General features: G+C 38.8%; 1 protein-coding gene across 1 annotated transcript in view; it reads left to right on the top strand.

Annotated features, from left to right (window-relative positions):
- Positions 1 to 24,639, top strand: part of CNTN1 (contactin 1) — a 246,688-nt gene that overhangs the window by 183,710 nt on the left and 38,339 nt on the right. Inside the window, exons 13-18 of the mRNA XM_062612293.1 lie at positions 368 to 518; positions 991 to 1,118; positions 3,679 to 3,854; positions 13,302 to 13,422; positions 17,729 to 17,887; positions 24,266 to 24,415. Coding sequence (XP_062468277.1) covers positions 368 to 518; positions 991 to 1,118; positions 3,679 to 3,854; positions 13,302 to 13,422; positions 17,729 to 17,887; positions 24,266 to 24,415 — 885 coding nt within the window. The remainder of the gene's footprint in view (positions 1 to 367; positions 519 to 990; positions 1,119 to 3,678; positions 3,855 to 13,301; positions 13,423 to 17,728; positions 17,888 to 24,265; positions 24,416 to 24,639) is intronic.

Below are 24,639 nucleotides of genomic sequence, written 5' to 3' on the forward strand. Positions count from 1 at the left end.
ATGCGGAAATTGATCTCCAAGAATCTAAATTTTATTAGGACTGATCAAAAGGCATTTGAAAAGGAGGAACTTTCTATTGATTTTGGCGGACTTTGATCTTGTTAGATTAAATTTAGATGGAAGTCCAGAAGTCAACAGAAAGAAACCTCTAGCATAAAGCCACATATAACTACACAATGATTTTTCCTATTTTAGATCAGCATCTATTTCTCAGGACATCATTTATCATTACTATTTTTCTTACTGATCTGAATAATGGACATTTGCATACAATTCTATAGTTTTGTCATTTACTTTGTGTTGCAAACATATTGTATTTTGCAGAAAAATCACTAACAGCAGTGCTTTTGTTAATTTTCGCTTTCAGCTTCACCTCCTACTTTTGAATTGAACCCTATGAAGAAGAAAATCCTAGCAGCTAAAGGGGGTCGTGTAATCATTGAATGCAAGCCCAAAGCTGCTCCTAAGCCAAAATTCTCCTGGAGCAAAGGAACAGAACTGCTTGTAAATGGGAGCCGGTTAGTATTGACTGTTAGGGGACACTGTGAGTCTTAAAAAGGCTGCCTTATGTTTCTATTTACCCTGTAGGTTAGTTCTCACTTTTGCAGACTCCAGGAGACTGTGTAATTTTAGGAGAACAACCTGCCAGAATATTTCAGCCAATGTGGATCCAAATAGCTAGAGGGGTATCCAACTGTGTGGTGCCGTTCACATTTCAGAATTGAATGGTATCACAAAACTGTAAGAAAACTATTAGAATGACTACAAGTAAATGAAAGTACATTCTCTGGCTCCAGCAGACGCCTCTAATCATGCCACAGTCTAATAAAATATTTTTTCAATAAGAGTGTTTATAAATGCAGTATTTAGATGTGAGCTTCCAATAGACATCTGTGGTTTGTTCTTTCACTTGCTACTATTCTACTGAAAGTACTGCTTTCTGATATAAAACCTAATTTCTCTTGATGTATTTTTTTACACCTTCAATAGCATACGTATCTGGGATGACGGGAGCCTGGAAATTATCAATATCACAAAGCTGGATGAAGGTCGCTACACTTGTTTTGCAGAAAACAACCGAGGAAAAGCTAATAGCACTGGTGTTCTGGAAATGACAGGTAAACCTGTAAATTGCATTCATTTGTTTTGGGTAGAATCACTAATTTTTTTCCAGCTCTTGCAAACCATTTTATATATTTTTAATTTAGTTGTTCATTAAATAATGATGCTTTAAAAACATATTGCTCAATAGAAACAGAGTATGTTTGCACTAGTCCTGAGACAGTATCTCAGTTTTCAAGGTTGATTTTTTCATTAGAGATTATTAAATCTCATCCGTTAAATTGACACATTTTAATGCATTCATTAAAATTGGTAGCTTAGCGCTTAGACTAAGGTGTGATCCTGGGGCCATGACTCAGACAGAAATGGCACTCTTGCTGATGTTCCTTAATTTTTCCTTTCTGTTTTTCTTGGTAGAGTAAGCAAGTTTGAGAGAGCATTTCTGTTAAAGAAACATGTCTTAAATTGGTGCAATAGGGACACACAGCCATATGACTGCACTACTAAATTCCCTTCTTTTACGGGCACTAAATTATCTTCTTTTATGGGTATTAGTATTTACTGATGGAGTACTGATATCCTTAAATGTATATTTTAAACCTGATATCAAATAAATAAATAGCTGTAGAATACAGATAGGAAAGATGACATTCATGAATAGCTATGTCTGTTAGGTATCACTCATAGTAGAAGAATAATTTATCAAATACATTTTTTAATGTCTGTTCCAGAAATCATGCTAGGTGTGACAGCTCAATGCCACGATATTGATGTACTAATGTAAGAATCAATCTATATCATCAGATCATATGAAAGCATTTTTCTGGTTGATTTATACCAAATTTATTGTACCAAATTAATTGTAAGACTTTTATTTTGCTTAATCAGATTTGATTAATAATTGCTATTACTCTTTATCATCCTTTTTCAGCTTTATACATCTTAATATTGCCCTCAGGCATTTAATTATTTTGAAAGATTATGTAAATAAATATCCAGCCCCTTAATAACTCTATCATACCTTCTAAAGGCATTTGCTTACTAAATTCACACAGTGAAACACTTAAACCAAATGTTTATAAACCTTATAAACTTAGATATACAAAATTTTAAAGTTTTGGAGAATTCTGCCCCAATCTGTTTAAAAAGACAAACCAAAAGACTACGACATCTCCCTTGCATCACAGCAGAAACAGAAGGGGTCAGACGACATACTTCAAATTTATTTTCACATTGTGGACAATGATAAGAGTTGACAAAGAATGCTTTGAAGATGATATTCCCAAGAATTGTGTGGCCCATAAAACTTCTCAGACATTGTGCATGACTATGGGAATTTTAACAGTCAAATCTGAAGCTGACAGGCACTGCAAATGTGATGGGTTTTCCCCCACGCTGTTTGTTCACTGCCACAGGACTGGTAGAATACTTTATGCAAATATTTAGAACATCACTGATGGCAGAACCAAATGGTGAATGCACTAGAATGCAGCGCATATGCTAAGCATGTGTCCATAGCTAAGACTTTAAAGATCAGATGTTAAGAGTTTGCTCCAGTGCACTATGAGATGCTCCATTCTGCAAAAGCCAGTAGTTGTGCCATCCTCATAGCCTCTGTACTAAGCAGGTTTTACATTACTTGGGAATGGGAAGGTTTCTCTCAAAGGCAGGTTGACAAGTAACATTGGGTTTATTGAGGATTTTTTGCTGTTCTGTGTATTATGAAGTGTAGTGTGCTCCTTGGATCATGCTCAAACCTAGGTCTTAGCTAGTAGCAATAGCTTTTTCTTTTGGCTATTGTCTTCCAGGTTTTGGTACTCTATTCCCATTCTCATACTAGTGGGAAAGTTTTATGTCATGGCATAAGGAAGATGCTCTGAGGCTTTTTGCTTTATGATAAGAATTGAAAGAAAAGAAACAGGTCTCACTGATCCAGTGAGTCCTTTCCAGAGCAGTGTTGTTAATTTGCCATAGGAGATTGATGAATGCACCAAGATCTCTAGGAAGTGTCATGAGATCTCTGCCTTTTTGTTTTCTTCTTTCTGTATCAGTATGTAACATTGCTGGAAGATACACAAATTTCTTCCTTTTGTTGTATTATTTTCTCTTCCTTTCCACATGTAGGTATTTGCATAGTTTGCTATGCATCCATTCTATTGTTTCTCAGTAGATAAATTAAGATCTCAATCCCTGCAGTACTCCAATAGAAATCTGACTCAGCCTGACAACTGAGTAGAACTTTCCATTCGTTAGACAGGTTTTAAAACATAAGAAATATTATTAAAACAAGAAATGCCACACAAGTCACATAAGATTCATCATGTGTCTTCTTTCTACCTGAGATAGTCAATGAGTAAAAATAGCTTTAAATAGGCAGTAATGTGATTCAGAGACTGAAACAGCCAGTGCCAAAGGACAGAAGTTAGGCATTTCAGTTGTAAAAGGTTTCCTCTGTTCTCTTTGTTTTGGTCCTTCGAAATGTGGCTGCGTGAATAACATGTAAAGCAGACTTTGAGGGAGCAGTTGTATATATAATCAAACAATTATGGAGCTGAGCTTGCATTTGGATAAACATTTATTTATTGGAATTTTCCGTGTTTGCTGTTAACTTCACAGAAGCTACAAGGATTACTTTAGCTCCATTGAATGTTGATGTCACCGTTGGAGAGAATGCTACCATGCAATGCATTGCATCCCATGATCCCACATTAGACCTGACATTTATTTGGTCTCTAAATGGCTTTGTAATAGATTTTGAGAAAGAGCACGAACATTATGAAAGGAATGTCATGGTAAGATACTATAGATCCTTATCTAATATGTAAAATACTAGGGGTTTTTTTATTGTGAATAGCAGTCTTTTCTGTTTTACTTTTTCTGTTGTGTTGGTTCAGGTCTAGAAAGATGCACTAGGCTAAGAATGTGAAATAAAATCACAGTTTAGACATTTTACAGACATGTAGACACTTGCAGGTAGATACCTGAAATCAGATATCTTAATTAACATAAGCATTTTGGTACTTCAGTTAAATCCCAGTGAATAAAACTGGTAAGTTGGTAGCCTTATCATAAACAGGGTACAAATTATCTTGGAAATGTGTGCATATGCATTCACTTTTCCTTACTCATGTTTTTCTCATCAACATTTCTGGTATTTGGCACAAAACCGGGCCAGATGGTGGGTAGGAGTCAAATGGTCTGTAAACACTGAGAAAGAAGAGTTAGTGTGAAAGCTAAACAAGTTAATACAAAAACAATAATTTTGGCATATAGAAAGAGGAATCATAAATCTTTCATGCTTGCATGTGTGGTTATCTCTTTACAGTCGTCTATCAGGATTACTACCTTGATTAGAAAACCCTTCTCGTTATGTCTATTCAAAAGCTGACTTATCTAATATTCAACAACAACCTCAGAGTGGTTACCCACATATATATGTACTTATTTTGTTATTCTGGGTTTAAATGATACAAAAATCCTCAATATAGATACTTTTGGAGTGTGTGCTACCAAGAGGAACTGTGAAGGTGGAGAGAAAATATTGCTAATGGTACCTGTAGTGTCTGGGAACACCAGGGAGCATATTCAGTTTCAGCTCTGTGTTCAAAATGATGTACCATGTAACGGTGCCTCCTGCAGAGTATTTCTCATAGGCTGGAAATATTCTTTAATTTTCCATGGAGATTCTTTCTCCCTTTGTTTTTCAATATCTGTTTATCTGTTTGTGAGATGTTTCAAGCAGAACTGTCTTAGACTGGTTTGGAGCAATCCAGTCCTTTGAGCAGTCAGCCTGCCCTGTTGCTGAGTTGTGAACATCCCTGTGAAGTCACACTGCACTCTTTCAGTGAGAGACAAGTCCTTGTCAGACAAGCCAGCAGAAGTAAACTAAGATCAGCTGAAAAACATTGAAACCTGAAGACATAAATCACTTTGTGCCATAAATTTCTCCAAAGTCTATGTCCAAACTCAGCAGCAGGGTACTAAGCAGTTTGTAGTGTTGTGTTGTTTCAGGAATTTCAAAATCTATAGACCTTCACTAATACACTGGGATCTTTCAAAACATTTTCTGCAAGTGGCTATTAAGCTGCACTTTTGATAGGTTTATATCTGCACTTTGGTACTAATCAATGCATCAGACTTTCTTGAAAAAGCTTGACTCCTGTCCTAATGGCATTAGTTTGTCCTTAGACAAAGGACTTTCTCTGTTGTATGTTGAACAAAAGTTTTTATATCATTGACATACACTTTTGGGTCTTCCTCTTAATAATGAAAATAAAAAGGAAATTGGATTTTTTTCTTTTAGGGGAAATTAATTCTGAAATGTAATACCAATTTTACGGCACTTTCTAGCAAAGCACTTCAAATGAACAAATATGGGCCAAATAAGGGCCTTAGCAAGTGTATAAGGTGTCATTTTCTGTGAAGATTGACTTAATACTTAGTTTCCTGGCCACCTGTTTCATCTTCCAGCTAGCCAGTGGTCCTAGATCTCCTGGCCCCAAATTCTGATTAACTCCACAATATTTTAGACACCTTATTGGACTGCTTTATTTCAAAACCAAATTAGTCTAGCTTTGCTAGGCTTACTTGGTCTCTAAAGACCTTCCATAGTCTGCAGAGGGAGAGAAAGAGGTGGATTACTTCATGTAGGTGTTGAATCTCAGGCTGAATGATTTCTTCTTTCAAAAGATTCTAGAGATAGATACTCCATAGGATGCGGAAGTAGCTGAAAAGATACTAACTCTTAATTCACTTAGTTAAAGTTAAGTAGGTTAGATCCAAACATCCATTAATTTATTTGTCATTGTGTAGCTCTGTCTTCATACACATATTTCTTAATCTGGTGTGTTCCTTTTGCACTTGATCATTAGTGGTAGAAGTTATTTTAACAGGGGCAGATTCCTGTTTTGCATTCCTAAGCCTTATTTTTGGGCTTTCAAACGCAAAGCAAGTACAGATCATCTCTTTCTTCTCCACAGGCAGCTCAGTCTTTCTCAGCCAGGAGAGAAGGAACAGTAAAACTGCATGTGAGGTCTAGAATTGCTATTTGTAGTTATTTGTGGATTCAGCACTGAAGTAGTAACAAATGCAGAATTTTTAAACAGCTTCAACAAATACAATAAAAAGGTTTATGTAGGATGTAATTAAGAGGAATATACATTTCCAGTATTTCTGTTTCACTGATTTAGTATTGTAATATTTTAGTATTGTATTATCTTGCATTAAGGGTTTTCCTCCTTCACGTGCTAGCAAAGGGATTTTCTCCCGCCTACCACTTCTCTCTGGCAGTTCTGAGCTCAAGTCACTGGGTGGCAGGTTTGCTCAGGCTTTCTTGGGTGCGAAGTCGTAAGCTGTTGTGCATTCGGCCGCAGCAGCCCCAGCTGCTGTACTGGAAGCGTTGGAGTCCCATGCTGCTACCCAAGCCTTCTCAAACAGAAAAGAAAAAAATTACTCCATCATGAATATTAGAGTTACTGTTGTGCGTGCTCTCTATGCTGTAATTTCCTGTTCATGAGGGATCTTCATCTGTCTTCCTGGTAATATCGCTATTAATTTATGTGACAGCGTAGATCAACATGCTGAAAATTGATACAGCCACAGTATTCAGTTCTCAAAATAATACTAATATTGTTGTCACATACACATAATGGAATGCTAATGAAATTCGTGTAAATACCTGCGTAAGTCTTCTTTCTTTAAATGGAAGCTTTTGTATCTCCATCATTGCTGAAGGCAAAACTAATTTGCATTACATTAGTACTAAAACTCATTTATCAAAAGAACATTTGTCAGTGCCATTTTTATTTCCTGTGACAGTGATATTTAAAATGAAAAATATATGTATGAATTGGTTAGCTTTCAAAAAGTTAAATTGAGTCTTCAAAATCTGACTATTAAAATTGATTGCTTTTGATTTATGTGTGGTTGTTCTTCCAATTTTTTAATTGAGGAACTAAACATTAACACATCCTTTCAAGCCTTGTAGAGATACAGCATTTCAAGTAGTCTAGAAAACTCTTATGTTCGGTCATTTGTTATTTATAGATCTGCTTTTTGTCATATATATTTAAAGATTGAAAAGCAGACTTATATTTAAAAAAAAATATACACTATCCAACTAAGTATATTCTTTTAAGTTTATTACAAAAAATTATCTTTAAAATGTGAAGGGGTGAATTTTTTTTATACTTTTTGAGCCCTACCAGTCCATTTGTATGCGTAGTCAGGAAGAGGAACTCCATAATTTAACAGGCTCAGGTCATAAACTTGTACATAAGCTTAGGAAGAGTACAAATGTAGGTTCTAATAGTCTTAGTCACATATAGACATGCATACGTTTTAAAATGCTTTCCATACCATCAGTATTCCTGTGTTTGCTGCACTGCTTATTAGTTGTCTTAAACTGTATCAGTGGACCTGAAAACCTGATATTTTTCTCACCACTTTGTTGTTAATAAGTTAAATTAAATTGCCATATAATGGTTCTGGAACTTGCCTAATTGCAAATAACTTTCTTTTATATGAATTAAAGAAAGAGGAAGTGTTGGTGGAAAAATACAATAAGGCTGGAGGATGAGTTTTGTCATAGAGACAATTGACTTGTTGTTTGCTCACATTTTCTCATATTAATGAGAATTATGAGAGTAATGAGACTCTTCAAAAGCACTGTCTCAATATAATGCTTCCAATGCCTTGATGTATTAGGAAGACACTTCAGACATGAGTGAATTAGAAGTCACATATTTGGCCAGGTTTGGGTAAAATTTGGAGGCAAGGGGCTAATAACATAGTGAGTGTGGGATGAGAAGGCTAGAGTCAGTGGTTAAGATCAAGGAGGGGAAGGAAAGTAGAAGGCACAGTGCTGAGGGTGAAGCCAACAAACAGATAGCTCTGACAGAAGCCTTTGAAGAAATCTGTTATTAATCCAGTGCTATTTCCAGCACAAAGAAATGTAGAGGATCAAGATATTCCAACTTCTGTGCAAGAATTATAAATATACACTGCAAAATCAGTTGACTGTAAATTTATGTGCTTGTGCAACTTTGCAAACTCCCAAATCCACATACCATTGCTAGTTAGGTAACAGGAGCTGAGAAAATCAGGTGTGAGCAGTACTCGGAGAAATGTAGTTTACAGTGTATTGTGATTTTTTATTATCAGCTGTAAAGTTGTAAACCATGAGTATAAGTGACCAAGTACTAGGCTTTTCTGCTGTTGGAAATAACAGGGCAAATTCCCACAGGGATGCTGGTACAAAGCACAGTATCCTCAGGCATTCTCAGTGGTATGCTGAATGGAGAAGAATAATATGTTTGTTGGAAACATTTCCCAGTCCGCATTTCAGGGGTAGAATTAGCACTGTACTTCCTTTACATATAAATATAGTTCACTGAAGGAAGAGATTCTTCAGTGGCAAGGACTGTGTCATCGTTATCCTGCTGGGTTTTTTATTTACCCATAACTTTTATGCCAGCTGTGTTTATAAAATAGTAAGGTAAGCTCTCCTGTGAATAAGATTGAGACAATAGAGCTGTACTGGTGGTGTTGTCACCATGTCATCTCTGATGTCAATATCAAGAAAACAGCTCTAATTACATTTACATTACCATTTGTCAACAGCTATTGGGTTATCTCTTCCAGTTGGTTCTACCACATAACACATCCTCTACTGGCAAGAACAAAGCAACTCACATGAACTCAGCAAAGACTTAAACAATTTTTAGGTACAGGTAATAGAAAAAGATGTTTTAAGTTATTGCTAGCTTTGAATAAGCTGGTCTCATCACCAAGAATCCCATCTCTTCCACATTACTTCTTATCGATTCTCTTATGATCTTACCTCTACTGTGTATTAAACATCTCTGAAGCTCAGAAATTAATTTTCAAACCTGAATTTAAAAAAAAAAGACTATCTCTGCTTACCAGGTTCTTCTATTTCTGCCAAGTTAATGTCATTATTATAAAGAGCTTGTTAGCTTCATATTGACATGAGTTCCTTTATTGTTGCTATTGTTATCCAAAAGATGTGGATACTGCTTTTAGTCAGAAGTCTGGATTCATGTAAATTATTTTTGATCACACAGGGGCATATTCTGATGGTTTTCAGTAATTTAGTGCACTGGCAAAGGTGATAGTCAAAAGAGAACAATGAATCTCAGAAATAGGTCTTACAATTCTATTTTTGACATCACTATTAAAGCATAAATATAGGGCTCATATGATGAAAGTCTTTGCTTGAAACTTGGTAAATAGCTGCGTGGTGTACCACAGATACCCTTGGAACATCCCTGAGTATTGCTATCACTATTTCCAGTCTGTGATTCAGTTTTCTCTGAGTTAAGGAAGGCATTTTTAAACTTAGCCAAGCTGAGGTTTTTGAATGAAAACATACAGTGCATTCATATCTAATTTGTGGACAGAACTTGCTGATGCCCATGCTCTTTATTTGCTTTGTAAGCTCTTCTTTTACCACCAAGATCTTAGGCTTCTTCTGAATTATGGAAAGCTTCATCACCAACTGCATAAAACCTTGCTCCAGGAGAGCTTCTTAACCAAGAAGATACAGTACCATATCTGTGTATTGATGATTTTTAAATTATGCTACGTTTTCCCATCTGTTTTGCAGCATTTAGATTTTCAAAACCAACTTCCCATAAGGAAATGAATGTTAGAGCAAGTATATGAGCTCATCATTAATAATATAATAAAGTATTTTAATTAGAGTGCTAACATAGGGATTAATAAATCCTAAACCTATTAAAAAATTGTAACCATTTGTATTGAATTAATAATATGATTATGAGAATTCTAAGTTTATGTAGTTTTTCTAAACCCTATTGCTTTACCCAGCGTTTGCTTACATTTATTTGCAGATGAAAGTGCAAGCAATGATCAGAGATTCACAGGCAGTGTATTCTTTCTAGGATGACATTTACTGTTAATGAACTAAAGCTTTATAGAGCAGTCAAATAGAATCATAGAATCATAGAATAGTTAGGGTTGGAAAGGACCTTAAGATCATCTAGTTCCAACCCCCCTGCCATGGGCATAGACACCTCACATTAAACCATGCCACACAAGGCTTTGTCCAACCTGGCCTTTAACATCGCCAGGGATGGAGCATTCACAACTTCCCTGGGCAACCCATTCCAGTGCCTCACCACCCTTACAGTAAAGAACTTCTTCCTTATATCCAATCTAAACTTCCCCTGTTTAAGTTTTAACCCATTACCCCTTGTCCTATCACTACAGTCCCTAATGAAGAGTCCATCCCCAGCATCCCTATAGCCCCTCTTCAGATACTGGAAGGCTGCTATGAGGTCTCCACACAGCCTTCTCTTCTGCAGGCTGAACAGCCCCAGCTTTCTCAGCCTGTCTTCATACAGGAGGTGCTCCAGTCCCCTGATCATCCTCGCGGCCCTTCTCTGGACTTGTTCCAGCAGTTCCATGTCCTTCTTATGTTGAGGACACCAGAACTGCACACAATACTCCAGGTGAGGTCTCACAGACAGAAAGCTCTTCATCTCTTTTATTAAAACCAAAACCTAAAAACCCAAAAACAAATACACACCACACCCCCCACCCCCCCCCCACCCCCCCCCCCTGCAGGAACTGAAAAGGAGTTTCAACTACTGTGGTTTCTTTATCATAATTTTTCTGAGGGCAGATGAGCAGGTAGACATCCTCTCTGCTCCTGTAGAAGTACTGACACTCCCACTGATTTTTCTTCCTGAAAGCCATTGACAGCAAAAGGAAGCACAGTCGAGAAAAAAGGCTTGTATGTGGTTAGTGAGGCAGCCAGTCAGTGCTCCCTTATGCAGTAATCCCTACAGGTTTTCAAAGGATCCTATCCTTGAAGGCAGTCCCCCTGAGGTTCCATGAATAAACTGAGGGACACCTGCACAGAAATGCCACTGCCCCAGACTCACCTCATCTCTGCATCCTGCCTGCACTTTGGCAAATTAGATAAAAGCCCTGACATATTAGTCTTGAGTGTGAAGTGTGAATATATATATATATAGCTCTATAGACACATGGGCATAGTTTAATAATAGCTAATAAAAAAATGTTCAGAGATATATCAAGAATATTGGATTGTTCACTGATCCAACTAATCTGATCATTGCTAGCTACACTTGTGTCACTCAAAAATTGAAAAGGTACAGTGTAACCTGCATTTCTCTCTGACCCTATTAAGGCAATTGCCTGAAGTATTGCTGGCCAGAATTACATATTTTATTTCACATGTGCTTGATTCTCCTTTTATCCAATCGCCGCTTTACCTCAGGAATTTCTTAAAGATATGGATTCTTATGTTGGATTAAAAAAACAAGTAAAAATTAGTGTTAACATATTTCGTTTTGTGATGAAATTTTATGCCAGCAGAATTTGAAGCTGGCATCCAAAATCCTTGCTGGAGTTTGGAAAGGAAAAGTATAGTTTTATCTGGTTATTTTCATCTCCCCTAAATAGAGAGTCTCAACTGGCATTCTAGTTTCAGAACATTTGGACAGATATAACCTTACTTCCCCACCGCCCCTACCCCCTTCCAATCAGGGTACATAAACTGTATGGCATAGCTTTATTTTATTTCTTCATAATGTCTAAATGCAGAGACACTAATTTCAGCCCACAATATTTGAGATTGTATTGAAGGTCTTTGTTGTTACCTAGAAACTTTCATGGTAACACTAGTTCTTACACCTAGATACTTGTCAATTTCCATTTTACGTACCATTTTGCATCTGAATTCCTTTTGTTCCTGTGAAGGTTTCTCAGTGTTTGGGTTGTTTGGGTTTTTCTTAATTATATTTCTGAACAATGTGCAGTGAATTAGGGAATCTGAATGTTGCCCCTTTTGGTATAGTGAGGTATACATCCAGCTGTTAATCTTTTGTAGCATTTTGACTTATATGAAAGTATTTTTCTGCAATAAAATCCAGGGTAGGTAAGCAAAATATTTCAAGTGCATTATTTTTAAACATTTTTATAAATGTCTTAATATAAAATGTGGTTTTCATTGAGAATAGCTGTGGCATATGTAATGCTCTCTGCTCTACTCCTTGTTTTACAGGTGCATACCTAGTTAATCAGTGGGTTCACAGAAGTGTCATAGGACAGAAATATTTTATTCAGTTTGCTTATCTGTACAACCACAGGTAGCAGCAGATAGTGCACCATCTGCAAACACAGCTATATATTTTCCTAGTAGTTCAGCATTATTGAAGAGTGTTGAGGAAGAATTAGGGTCTGTGATGGTGATGATGATGAGTGTATGAGCCTAACTGAATAGTAGATTTCTTCCCTGAAGGTCTTGCTGCCATTTGCCAGCCAGCAGGGAGAGCTGAACCAGGGAAAAAGCAGGGGCCTCACCAGCAAGGTTAGCTGTCCACTCAGCAGGTCAGGATTGGGTGTGCCATGATGGGAGCCGTAGCTCTGGTGGGCCCTGCAAGGAAGCATTTCAGCTCCACCGCAGCTCCGCAAGAGGGGATCGGCCCTCCCTGAGGCTTAACTTCAGTGCTGTCTGTGTGCACCCATCCCAGGTCACCAAAGGAAGGGGCCACCCTGGACTATGCTGTCTCAGTGCTGGCCCAGAGCCCCTGCAGCCCACCCTCCCAACATGGGGGCTACAGTTGCTGTCATCAACCTGTACATTACCAGCAGGGATGGTCTTTCCTCTAAGGAGATGTGACATCGTTTGTTCACAGTTGCTGCATTTTAGTATCTCTGGTGCATGTTTATTTAGGCTGTGATTTTAGCCTCTCTGAGATAAAAACTTTCGTACTGGGTTAATGCTTGTAAAGGAGGAGCCAAGCAGTATCCTGCTCTGTTAGTAGAACTCCATGATGTTATCATATAAACATACATAAAAAGGCAAGTAATGGTGCAGAAAATTTATCTGGCTGCTCTTTATGAAAAGAATTTTTAACTAAATTTAATGTTCAGATATGGGCTTCGCAAAGGAAAAGGGAGATGATGGCTTGTAAAAAAACATTTACTAAGACGCCTGGGTTTTGTCATGTTCAGTAAAGAGCGCATCTCCTCGGGAAACACAGTGTAATTTCAATAGCTGTTGTATAAATCAGATGTATCTTTGAGGGTGATCTGTTCTCCAGGTAAGCACTTGCTTTTTGGAAATAGCAACCACTGTATTATCAGCTGGGAGGAATGAGTAGACAGGTATCACATTGGTGTACAGGAATGTTTATCAGCTTCACTAAGTGCTTTTTTTGTGACAGATTAAATCCAATGGTGAGCTGCTCATTAAAAATGTTCAGCTGCGGCATGCAGGGAGGTACACATGCACTGCTCAGACCATTGTGGACAACTCCTCAGCTTCAGCTGACCTTGTGGTAAGAGGTAAGGTTCTGCAGGTAATACAGAAACGTGTCTGGTTTTCACCTGGACAAGCAGTGTTTCTGGTTGTTTAGAATATGTTGTTTGTCACCATAAAATGAGAAATTAAAATGGGGAGTGCATGAACATGCAAAATCCTTAAAGTCCACTCTGGGCACTGATTCTATTCCAGATGTTTAGAGGTCCAACTGAACACATGTTTTCCTGAAAAGCAATAAATATTTTTTATTATTAATATTTCCCTTATGTTACAGTAATTTTTTGACAGTTTAATTTGGTCTTCATTATTAGAAAATTATTTTAAGTATCATTTCAATGTATCCACTGTATAATATCTTTAAGAAGTCACTTCTTTTTTTCCCATAAAGCTTTACAGATTAAATTATTGTGTATAATGGTAGACCTACATTAAAAGGATTCCTAGTTTTGAAATGAGAGAAACCAGGACATTTGGGGTTAAGGTTACCACTCCATTATTAACTAATTCACATTTGTTAAGTGCTAATGTGGTCTCAAAACACTGTGCTTGTACATAGGGTATGTCCTACACATCTGTTATGATTCGTGGTTTCAATAGCATGAGTTAATTCATGTCCTTTGGGTATTTTACTCTGTTTTGTGCCTAAAGGTATAACAGGTTCTGAAGTGCTAATGCACTCTAATGCTGACAATTCAAAGCAGTCGTACTTGGAGCCATGTTGTTGTCATGCTTTGCCCCATGTTTTGATAATACTAAAGAGCTGTATAGCAGAATCAAGACACAAATGTAGCTTGTGCCTTGATTCTGAATCTGTCATCTGAGGATGCTGTGGATTTTCTGTATTTCATTTTTGCTGGGTCTTAACAGACAGTGAAATGTCATCAGTTTTGGATGAAATGTCAAAGCAAATACAGAAGTGGTGAAACTGGGAATGCATCTACAAAGAAAAAGAGAAAGGCCCGTTCATGCGCCTTAGTATTATGTAAGCAATTCATTTCAAAAATAAAAAGAGAGATGAGATGAAATGTTACCAAGCTTCTGATTCTTCCTCCAACCTGGTAATTATAATTAGAATCATAGTTCTGAGGTTGTTTGAAGAAATTAGCACTCATTTTATGCTCAACATTTGGATTTTAATACAATGAACACTGTTCTGCTTAGTGCTGAGTAATTCTCACTACGATTTTTGTCAGTGGAAGACTCGGCACCTTACAAGGCAAACTTAAACATCTGATGAAATATGACAAAAGTTGACATTGTAGTTTCACTGCATTTGTAGGAAGAAGCAACAGCAGAATATGAAGACATAGAGCATCTTCTCAATGAAGTAGTAAAGGATGACCAATGTTCATGCAGGCACATGATGATACTTTGACACAAAACTATTTGTGTGACCTTGGAGTATTAACATTGCTCTTGTGTCCAGGAGACTTGCTAGTGATATTAGTACACTGAAGACTCTCACCCCTAGGTTCCCCACCCAGCCTTAATGACTATGACCAGCCTCACCAGGACACCCATCCACACAGCTACCCATAGGCCCATGAGCCCTCTTAAGCTGAGCTCTGGACCTTTCGCCCTGGCTGGAGCTATGTTACAGACATACCTGCTTCCAGCTCTGTCTCTGACATGCTTCCTGGTTGGGCTTCAGACCTATGTAGTAGGTAGCTTGCCTCCTGGATGGACGGCTTGGGTATATGCATTAGTTTGTCACCTGAATGCACGTGATTCATTGCTTGCAGTACCAAGCACTGCCATATCAACACCCAGCCCTGCTCGCTGTATTCAGATCCTGCAAGACTGCGCCCCACTGTTGAAGGAACTACCAATCCTTGCATTACTCATGGGTCCTGAATCATTTTTCCTGAGGGAACATCTGGCCCTTGGTGTTTCCTGACACGTGCCATTTTCAGAAACTTTGATAGTGAGGTGGGAAGCTGTAAGAGGTAACTCCTAAAAACGGAGGAAAAAAGGTCCTGGCACTGATAAACCTTTTCATATCTTCCATCTTGAGGGCTTTTGAAATGAACAATCTTGCAGGAGAACATGTCTCTCAGGCCATACCTACCTAAGAGCTAGGCTAGCAAGTAGACACATTACCAGGGAGGAGCTGACTAAAGACCCTCATCTTAAAAATCAGCTTTTTGCAACAACTTCTACTTTGTGCATTGTCAGTGAAGAGTAAGAGGCAGTTTCCCATTGCATGTATTATGTAGTAGTACATGCATAAAATGTAGATGCATGTAGTCCTTGCCTTGAAAGGGAGGTCCAAGGACAGCTAATTAGTAGATTAGTTTTTAATGCCAGTATTTGAATTTTAATAGAAATTGGTTATGAGCAATCCAGTAGTCAACTGAAGTGTATTTTTCCAAGGATACTAAATGGGAACTCTTCTTGGATCTTAGAAAAAACAATCAGGAATTTGAATGTCGATGTCGAAGTCATAAGCTATATCCAAACAGATTATGTGTCCATGGTCTTTTTTTTTTTTTTTTAACTAATGGCATATATGTTCTTTACATAACCAGTCTAAATTTCAATACTTTTGGAGTCAGGAATGGAATCACTTGGTTGTTATAAGGATAAATAAGTTGAATGCAAGGAACAACAATATATGGTAGTATGGGTTGTTTTTTTTTTTAATTCAGTTAGTTTTATTTTATTCCTTTTGCTCAGATTTATAGAGAAAATAAGGAGCTCGAGAGCTGAAGATAAGTTCGTCACACTTCGTGTTTAGATCTGATGTAGAAATCTCATTCCATTCTTTTTGTTGAGTTGTTTTTGTTTTGGTTTTCTGTGGTCTCTCTGTAAGTACTGCAGAGAAATATATCCTGTTATTGTTTGGTTTTTAAATATGTCCTGGGACCAGTTCAATCAGATTGTTGGATAATTACCTGAATCATGTTGGCTTATTATAACCTCTGAATGTGGAATCAGAAAATACTTCTCAAAAGTTCTAATGCATTGCCTCTGCTTTTACACAACACTTGATATATATCACATAACTGTGTACCGTATAAAACAGAAGCATAATAACAAAACCAGAAGAGTTAACGTTAAAAGAATGATCTGAAAATATCTATAGGCCAAGCTTGTTAGTAGGTACTAAGCTTTGGGTTACAGAAATACTGTAAGTTTGAGGGGTTTTAGTACAATTTGCTGAACATTGTGGTGTCTTTGCAGATAAAGATTCCTATACTCACAGATGTATGCACCTGCATCACTCTCTTCTTAGCCTTCTATTCCATGAAAATAATCACCTGTTCCTTTTGATCTACATATTTAGCCGCTCTTTGGGGGACCAAGTCACAGCACAATGAAAGTGTTACCCACACAAAACAGAGGAGTGGGAGCAGTAGTAATCAATCAGAAGGAAATCTTTAACATTTAAAAAATGCACCAAGAAAAATGCAAGCATTCACTTCAGCAGTTTTTCTCTGTCATTATTGTTCAGAAATAAAACAGACGAGCTTTGGTGAAGAGATGTAATGCCATTTATTAGGTTTAGTGATACACCTGGAATAAACAGGCAACTTTTGAGAACAGAGGCAAATGTCTCCAGATCTGAAGTACAACAAGCAAACTTAAAGCAAAGTATGGATTGAGAATAATTGCTGTTATGTTAACATATCTATTTTAAGTAGGCAGTTTAAACCGAAATACTGTTTGATACTTGAAAAGCATAGAGATGAGACTGTGAGCTAGTTTAAGACAAGCAACTTCTACCTATAATGATTTAGCTGGGTGCTGGGGGCATAGTAATGTGCCATCAGGCCAACACCGGTATTTAGTTCATGACTTTTTATATTCACTAGAGCCATGAAATTTGAAATTAATCTTTGCAAGTATCTGTCTTCTGAAGAAAAAGAAATACTCTTTAGAAATTATTTTACAGGTCCTTCTTGATGATCAAGACTGAAAGGGCAGATGTGGAATGGCTACTTTGTGGAAAATGTTTTCCTTTGGTGCTTCTGTTCCATGGTCTTTGTGCGGTGATTCTGGAGCACAGTGGTTGTTTGATTTCACCCATGTAGTTCGCAAGATTGCTTTTAGTTCAGTGAATGTGGTGGATTCCACATTTTGGCATGAAATTCTACTACTTAGGCCAGAGTCATGGAAGTTTCATTTGGTATTTGTTAGATGCAAGAGCATTTATCTCTGAATCACTCTGTAGAGCATTAAAATGTATATATTTTTTTCAACCTGTTCTTAAGTAGAGAGTCTCAAAAGCCTTGTATCTTAGAAGTAAAAGTATCAAATTTGATGAATGTTCATTTTCAGAATATTTAATTTGTTAATTGAGCTGACTGCCATTGTTTTTTATTTCAGGCCCTCCAGGCCCTCCCGGAGGTATAAGAGTAGAAGAAATCAGAGACACTGCTGTAGCACTTACCTGGAGTCGTGGAACAGACAATCATAGCCCAATTTCTAAATACACTATCCAGTCAAAAACCTTTCTATCCGAAGAGTGGAAAGATGCCAAAACAGGTCAGAGTAATGTCAGAAGTAGTAAAGCCAATAGGTTTTTAAGTGCTTGATTGTTAGAAAACTTGTCTAATCAGAAAATTATAATAATAAAAATATAACGGGGATGCTATTAATGTCTGCTACAGGGTTTGGGAGCAGGTACCATCCTGTCAGTAAGTTGTCAATAGGTTTGTTCCGAAGACTTTGAAGGCCTGAACTGAATATCAAGAAATACAGAAAAGAACAGCACAGAGTTTTTACCTGTTTTTTGCCTCTTTCCTTGTTGCTTGAAACATTACACATCAGCTGCTAGAATCATTAAAGATTTATTTACAGGTTAATTTTGATGACAAACAGGTGTCTTTATTTCTATATTTGTTATGCTGAAAGTTGGTTAAAATTGTCTGCCTTTTCCTGGGAACAGGCTGAGTTCCAGTTGCATTAAACTGGCATCCCTAGAGAAAACATAGCTAAGATTATCCTTCTAACCACTGGATGTCATTGTTGTGCCACATAATTGCAGTTGAGGATGCACCTACCTGAACACAGGGCATGCTAATGTACAGTTTTTTGCAAGGTTTAACATAAACACATAAATCATTAAAATATTTTTAAACTAGTAGCATCTTTGAATACTTTATAAAGGATAGAATTGCCACAAGCTATAAAGAATTGTCCTGTCAATATGATTATGCCACTGTAATAAATTAAACTGAAGTGAATTCTGTGTAATCAGGGCATCACATACTCAGCATTTCTAAATACTAAGAATAGAAGTAGTTTCAGCTACTGCCTTTCATTTAAGTTGTCCCTTGAAACTACAGAGGTAGATGTCAAAGAAATAGACTGACATATTTGCCTGAAAAATTGTTACATTCTTAAAGTAAAAAGTTAAAAATACTATGCCTACTGCCTTAAATCATATTTCTCTCCTAGAATATGTAGTGTATGTAGCTCTATTGTATATAATTACCTCCAGCAGGTAGCACCAATACATAACACGTTAAAGTACCTTGGAAGATAGAACTAGAAGGTCCCAGTTCCTTCCTATCTCTTATAGAATTATAGAATCGTTAGGGTTGGAAAGGACCTTAAAATCATCCAGTTCCAACCCCCCTGCCGGGCAGGGACACCTTACGCTAAATCATATCACCCAAGGCCTTGTCCAGCCTGGCCTTGAACACTGCCAGGGATGGAGCATTCACAACTTCCCTGGGCAACCCATTACAGTGCCTCACCACCCTAACAGGAAAGAATTTCCTTCTTATATCCAACCTAAACTTCCCCTGTTTGAGTTTTAACCCGTTACCCCTTGTCCTGTCACTACAGTCTCTAATGAAGAGTCCATCCCCAGCATCCCTATAGGCCCCCTTCAGATACTGGAAGGCTGCTAGGAGGTCTCCATGCAGCCTTCTCTTCTCCTGGCTGAACAGCCCCAACTTCCTCAGCCTGTCTTCATACGGGAGGTGCTCCAGTCCCCTGATCATCCTCATGGCCCTCATCTGGACTTGTTCCAACAGTTCCATGTCCTTTTAACGTTGAGGACACCAGAACTGCAGGCAATACTCCAAGTGAGCTCTCACGAGAACAGAGCAGAGGGGCAGGATCACCTCCTTCGACCTGCTGGTCACGCTCCTTTTGATGCAGCCCAGGATACGGTTGGTTTTCTAGGCTGCAAGCGCACACTGAAGCCGGCTCATGTTCATTTTCTCATCCACCAACACACCCAAGTCCTTCTCCACAGGGCTGCTCTGAATCTCTTCTCTGCCCAACCTGTAGCTGTGCCTGGGATTGCTCCCACCCACGTGTAGGACCTCGCACTTGTCATGGTTAAACTTCATGAGGTTGGCATCAGCCCACCTCACAAGCGTGTCAAGGTCCCTCTGGATGGCATTCCTTCCCTCCAGGGTATCAACCGAACCACACAGCTTGGTGTCATCGGCAAACTTGCTGAGGGCGCACTCAATCCCACTGTCCATGTCAGCGACGAAGGTGTTGAACAAGACCGGTCCCAACACCGATCCCTGAGGGACACCACTCGTTACTGGTCTCCAGCTGGACACTGAGCCACTGACCACAACTCTTTGTGTGCAGCCATCCAGCCAGTTCTTTATCCACCGGGTGTTCTATCCATCAAATTGATGTTGCTCCAATTTAGAGACAAGGATGTTGTGTGGGACAGTGTCGAATGCTTTACACAAGTTCAGGTAGATGACATCAACTGCTCTACCCCTGTCCATCAGTTCTGTAGCCCCATCATAGAAGGCCACCAAATTGGTCAGGCAGGATTTCCCCTTAGTGAAGCCATGCTGGCTGTCACCAAGCACCTTGTTTTTTTCATGTGCCCTAGCATGCCTTCCAGGAGAATCTGCTCCAAGATTTTGCCAGGCACAGAGGTGAGACTGACTGGTCTGTAATTCCCCGGGTCATCCATTTTCCCCTTCTTGAAAATGGGGGTTATATTTCCCTTTTTCCAGTCTGTTGGGAACTTCACCTGACTGCCATGATTTCTCAAATATGATGGCCAGTGGCTTAGCAACTTCATTCACCAGCTCCTTCAGGACCCGCGGATGGATCTCATCAGGTCCCATGGGCTTGTGTACGTTCAGGTTTTTAATATGGTCTCGAACCAGATCCTCTCCTACAGTGGGCCCAAGGTCTTCATTCTCACAGTCCCTGCATCTGCCTTCCAAGACTGGAGTGGTTTGGTCAGAGCCTTTGGCAGTGAAGACCGAGGCAAAGAAGTCATTCAGAACCTCAGCCTTCTCCAAATCCTGTGTAGCGGGTTCTGCCGAGAGCTTCCTGAGGGTGTCTACATTCTCCCTAGTCTGTTTTTTATTTGCTATGTACCTGTAGAATCCCTTCCTGTTATCTTTAATACCTCTAGCTAAGTTTAATTCTAACTGGGCCTTAGCTTTCCTAACCTGGTCCCTAGCTTCTCGGACAACATCCCCGTACTCTTCCCATGCCACCTGTCCTTGCTTCCACTTATTATAAGCCTCTTTTTTCATTTGAATTTTCCTCAGGAGCTCCTTATCCATCCAAGGAGGTCTCCTGGCCCTCCTGCTGCACTTCCTTCTGGTTGGGATGCAACACTCCTGAGCTTGTAGCAGGTGATCCTTGAATATCAACCAAGAGTCTTGGGCCCCTCTGCCCTCTAGGGCTATATCCCATGGAACCTTCCAAAGCAGGTTCCTGAAGAGGCCAAAGTCTGCTCTTTTGAAGTCCAGGGCAGTGAGCTTGCTGCACGCTCTTCTCACTGTCCTGAGGATCTCAAATTCAACCATCTTGTGATCGCTGCTTCCAAAGCTGCCCTGGAGCGTCACATTTCCAACGAGCCCTTCCCTGTTGGTGAGCACGAGGTCAAGCATGCCACCTCTCCTTGTCGGCTCCTCTATTACTTGCAGAAGGAAGTTGTCTTCCACACAATCGAGGAACCTCCTGGATTGCTTGTGCCGGGCTGTACCGTCCTTCCAACAGATGTCAGGGTGGTTGAAGTCACCCATGAGAACAAGGGCCTGCGAGCGTGAGGCTTTTCCTATCTGTCTGTAGAGTGTTTCATCCACAAGTTCTCCTTGATCAGGTGGTCTGTAACAGATCCCCACAGTAATGTCTCCCATAGCTATATTCCCTTTAACCCTGACCCACAAACTCTCTGTGGACTGCTCACCTGTCCCCAGACAGAGTTCCATACTCTCCAGACTATCCCTAACATAAAGGGCAACTCCCCCTCCCCACCTGCCAGGCCTGTCTTTTCTAAAGAGCCTGTAACCTTCCATTCCAACACTCCAGCCGTAGGAGCCATCCCTCCATGTTTCTGTGATGCCTATTATATCATACCCCCATAGACGTGCACGCATCTCTAATTCCTCTTGTTTGTTCCCCATGCTACGGGCATTTGTATAGAGGCATCTGAGCCGAGCTCCAACTGAAGCCGGCTCATTGGCTGGAGCGGCTGGGATATCTCTACATTGCTCTAAGCATTTATTGTAGGTTCTGGCAACTGACTGGGTGTGTTAGGATGGAATGATGCCCCCTCCCCCAACACATCTAGTTTAAAGCCTCCTTGACCAGTCTGGCAAGCCTCCTACCAAAACTGCTCTTTCCCTTCTTTATCATGAGAGCAGCTCCACCAGCCCCCACTAGACCTGGCCTACAAACTTGGGTCCCGTGTTCAAGGCACCCAAACCCCTGACTATGGCACCACCCTTTTAACCAGTTATTAACCTGGCTAATCCTCCTAGCTTTTTTTAGGTCCTCCCCTGTACCCTGGAGAATTGATGAAAAGACCACCTGAGCTCCAGAGCCCCTAACCACTTCCCCCAGGGCTCTTATATAATTCTATCTTATTAAGTAGCTTCTGTAGAAGAGAATTCTTTGAACTTTAAAAAGAAAATTAAAAAATATTGTAGAAATTAGAGCTGTTCAAATAACTGATGATTTGCTCCTCCTACACAGGAGGGAGGATCCTTTTAGACTAGCCTCTACTTTTCTCAGGATAAATTGTAAAAAGGGGTGGCAGCTCTGATCTTGCTTCCTTTTGTGTTGTGTGTTACTGAACTAGAAATGTGGGTAGGAGATACAAGTATTGGATTCAGATCTTTGCTCTGGTTCAGAGCAGACACTTGAACCCATCTCACTTCTCAGGAAGATTCTCTATTTGCAGTATTACACACATGATAGGTTGCACTTCTCTGTACCTCTGAAGTTCTACCGCTTTACAGAATTAATGAGGTAGTCATTGAGACATGTAGTCAGACTTTGAGTTATCCTGTATCATGCTGAGTGGGATTCACATGGTGAGTTGAGCAGGTAGGAATCTAGATTGTTGAATTACTTTTTTAAAAAGCTGGCAGTTGAAAAGTTTAAGTTAACTATTCTGGTGTTTTCAAAATCATTGGTTTTTCATTTGAACTGCACTGAGTAATTCTGATTAATAGATGACTCCCTCAAAAAATAGGTAAAATCACCATAGTAACCATCACTGGCACCACTGCCAGCTTTTACTTAATTTTTTGGCTCCTCCCAGCTTGGCTCAGTCTTCACTTTAATAGGAAAGTCACATGATGAACAGTCCAAATTGATCTTTCATCAGTGTTTAGGCTATCATTTAATGCTGCTAATTTTCAGTGTGTGGAACAAAAAAAAATATACTTTGGCGTTGCACTTTGGAATTATTATTGTTATTGCTACTACCATTATTCCCAACCCAAATCATTCATCTCAGGTTGCATAACATCGAGTGTGTCTACTTCACAATACGGAAATATGTCTGAATGGGTTATGTAACAAGTTGTTTACATTTATGTTGCTCTTCCCAGTTAAGGAAATCAGATTCTCATTGTGTTGAGTGTTCATAATTATTCTGGGAATTTGTGACACATTATGATTAAATGAAGAGATTGAATGTGCCCCTTAAAAAGGAATGAAAAATTTATATCATGGCTTGAATGCCATAGGAGGTTTACAATGGCTCTACTGACTGGACAGAAAAATAATTTGAGTTAAGGATGAGAGAGGCTGGTGGGCAGGAGGAAATAAAATGGAAAGTAGTTTTCTTTCTCCTACAGGGCTTCACTTTGGAATGAAAAATTTAAAGATCATTAGGTAGAGGAATGTTGTGTCACCATCCTTACACTGACATGCCTGAGTTTTTTTGCAGTCATCACATTTATACTCTAATTACAAATTAACTTCCCAGTGCAGAATCTCTCATTTCTCATCTCCCCCTGAATCCAAGGCTAATTTGACAAACCACTCTTCACCCACATAATAAATGAAAACCCTCTGTCTTTCTATAACTGCAGGCAGCTATAGAAACAACCCCTATTGTCTGTGAACTGTAGACAGTCATGAATTACTTATGGTAAAGAAGTCTTTACCCTTGCTGGATCTGAACTAAGTAGCAAGTTGTAATGTGCTCTCTAATAAGGTACACCAAATAGGACTGCAATTTATAAATCACTCTTTATCAGCTGATCGAACCCTACATTTGCATGTCTATATCCATGTCTATATCATGAATTTTTATTTTACTGGTTTTGCATTCCAGATTTCTCATTGCATTTGTCTGTAGGTAAAATGAAATTCTGCAACTACAATATGTAATTAGTAAGTATATTTCATAACTACATCTACTGTGTTTGCTGGTTCACACCTAGTTAAAACATACAGGTCTCTAAGGGTTTATATTATATAGTGTCATAGTTTCCAAATTCCTAGTTACTGCCATGAGTACTTCTTGTAAAATGCAGTATTCCCAACATACAACATCAAGTTTCTTTCAGTTGTCTCTGTGTGACTGCAGAATAGCAGTAGTTTTGCTGAAATCAACCACATTGTTGGCTGATCCTAGTGTAAAAATGCAGTTTTCTAAAGCAAAATCTTATTTTTTTTTAGAACCAGCAGATATTGAAGGAAATATGGAATCTGCTACTGTGATTGATTTAATTCCATGGATGGAGTATGAGTTCCGGATAATAGCAACAAACACTCTGGGGACAGGAGAACCTAGTATGCCGTCGCAGAGAATTAGAACTGAAGGCGCTCGTACGTAAACAAAATTTTTGTAATTTTATTAATCAATTTTGTAATTTGGTTTTCATTTAAAAAAAAAAACAAAACAAAACACATTATAAGATGCAAGTCCAGAGAATATATTTTCAGCCACCCACTACTGTAGATTTTAGTCAGCAAATACCAGACCCTCCAGATGTGATAGTATCAAAGCAGACAGAAAAGAAACATCATGATACAAACACCAAATTTGCCTC

This window comes from Pezoporus occidentalis, unplaced genomic scaffold (assembly GCF_034315485.1).
Source record: "Pezoporus occidentalis ecotype Australia unplaced genomic scaffold, CSIRO_AGI_Poc_V1 ctg100, whole genome shotgun sequence".
Lineage (NCBI taxonomy): Eukaryota > Metazoa > Chordata > Aves > Psittaciformes > Psittacidae > Pezoporus > Pezoporus occidentalis.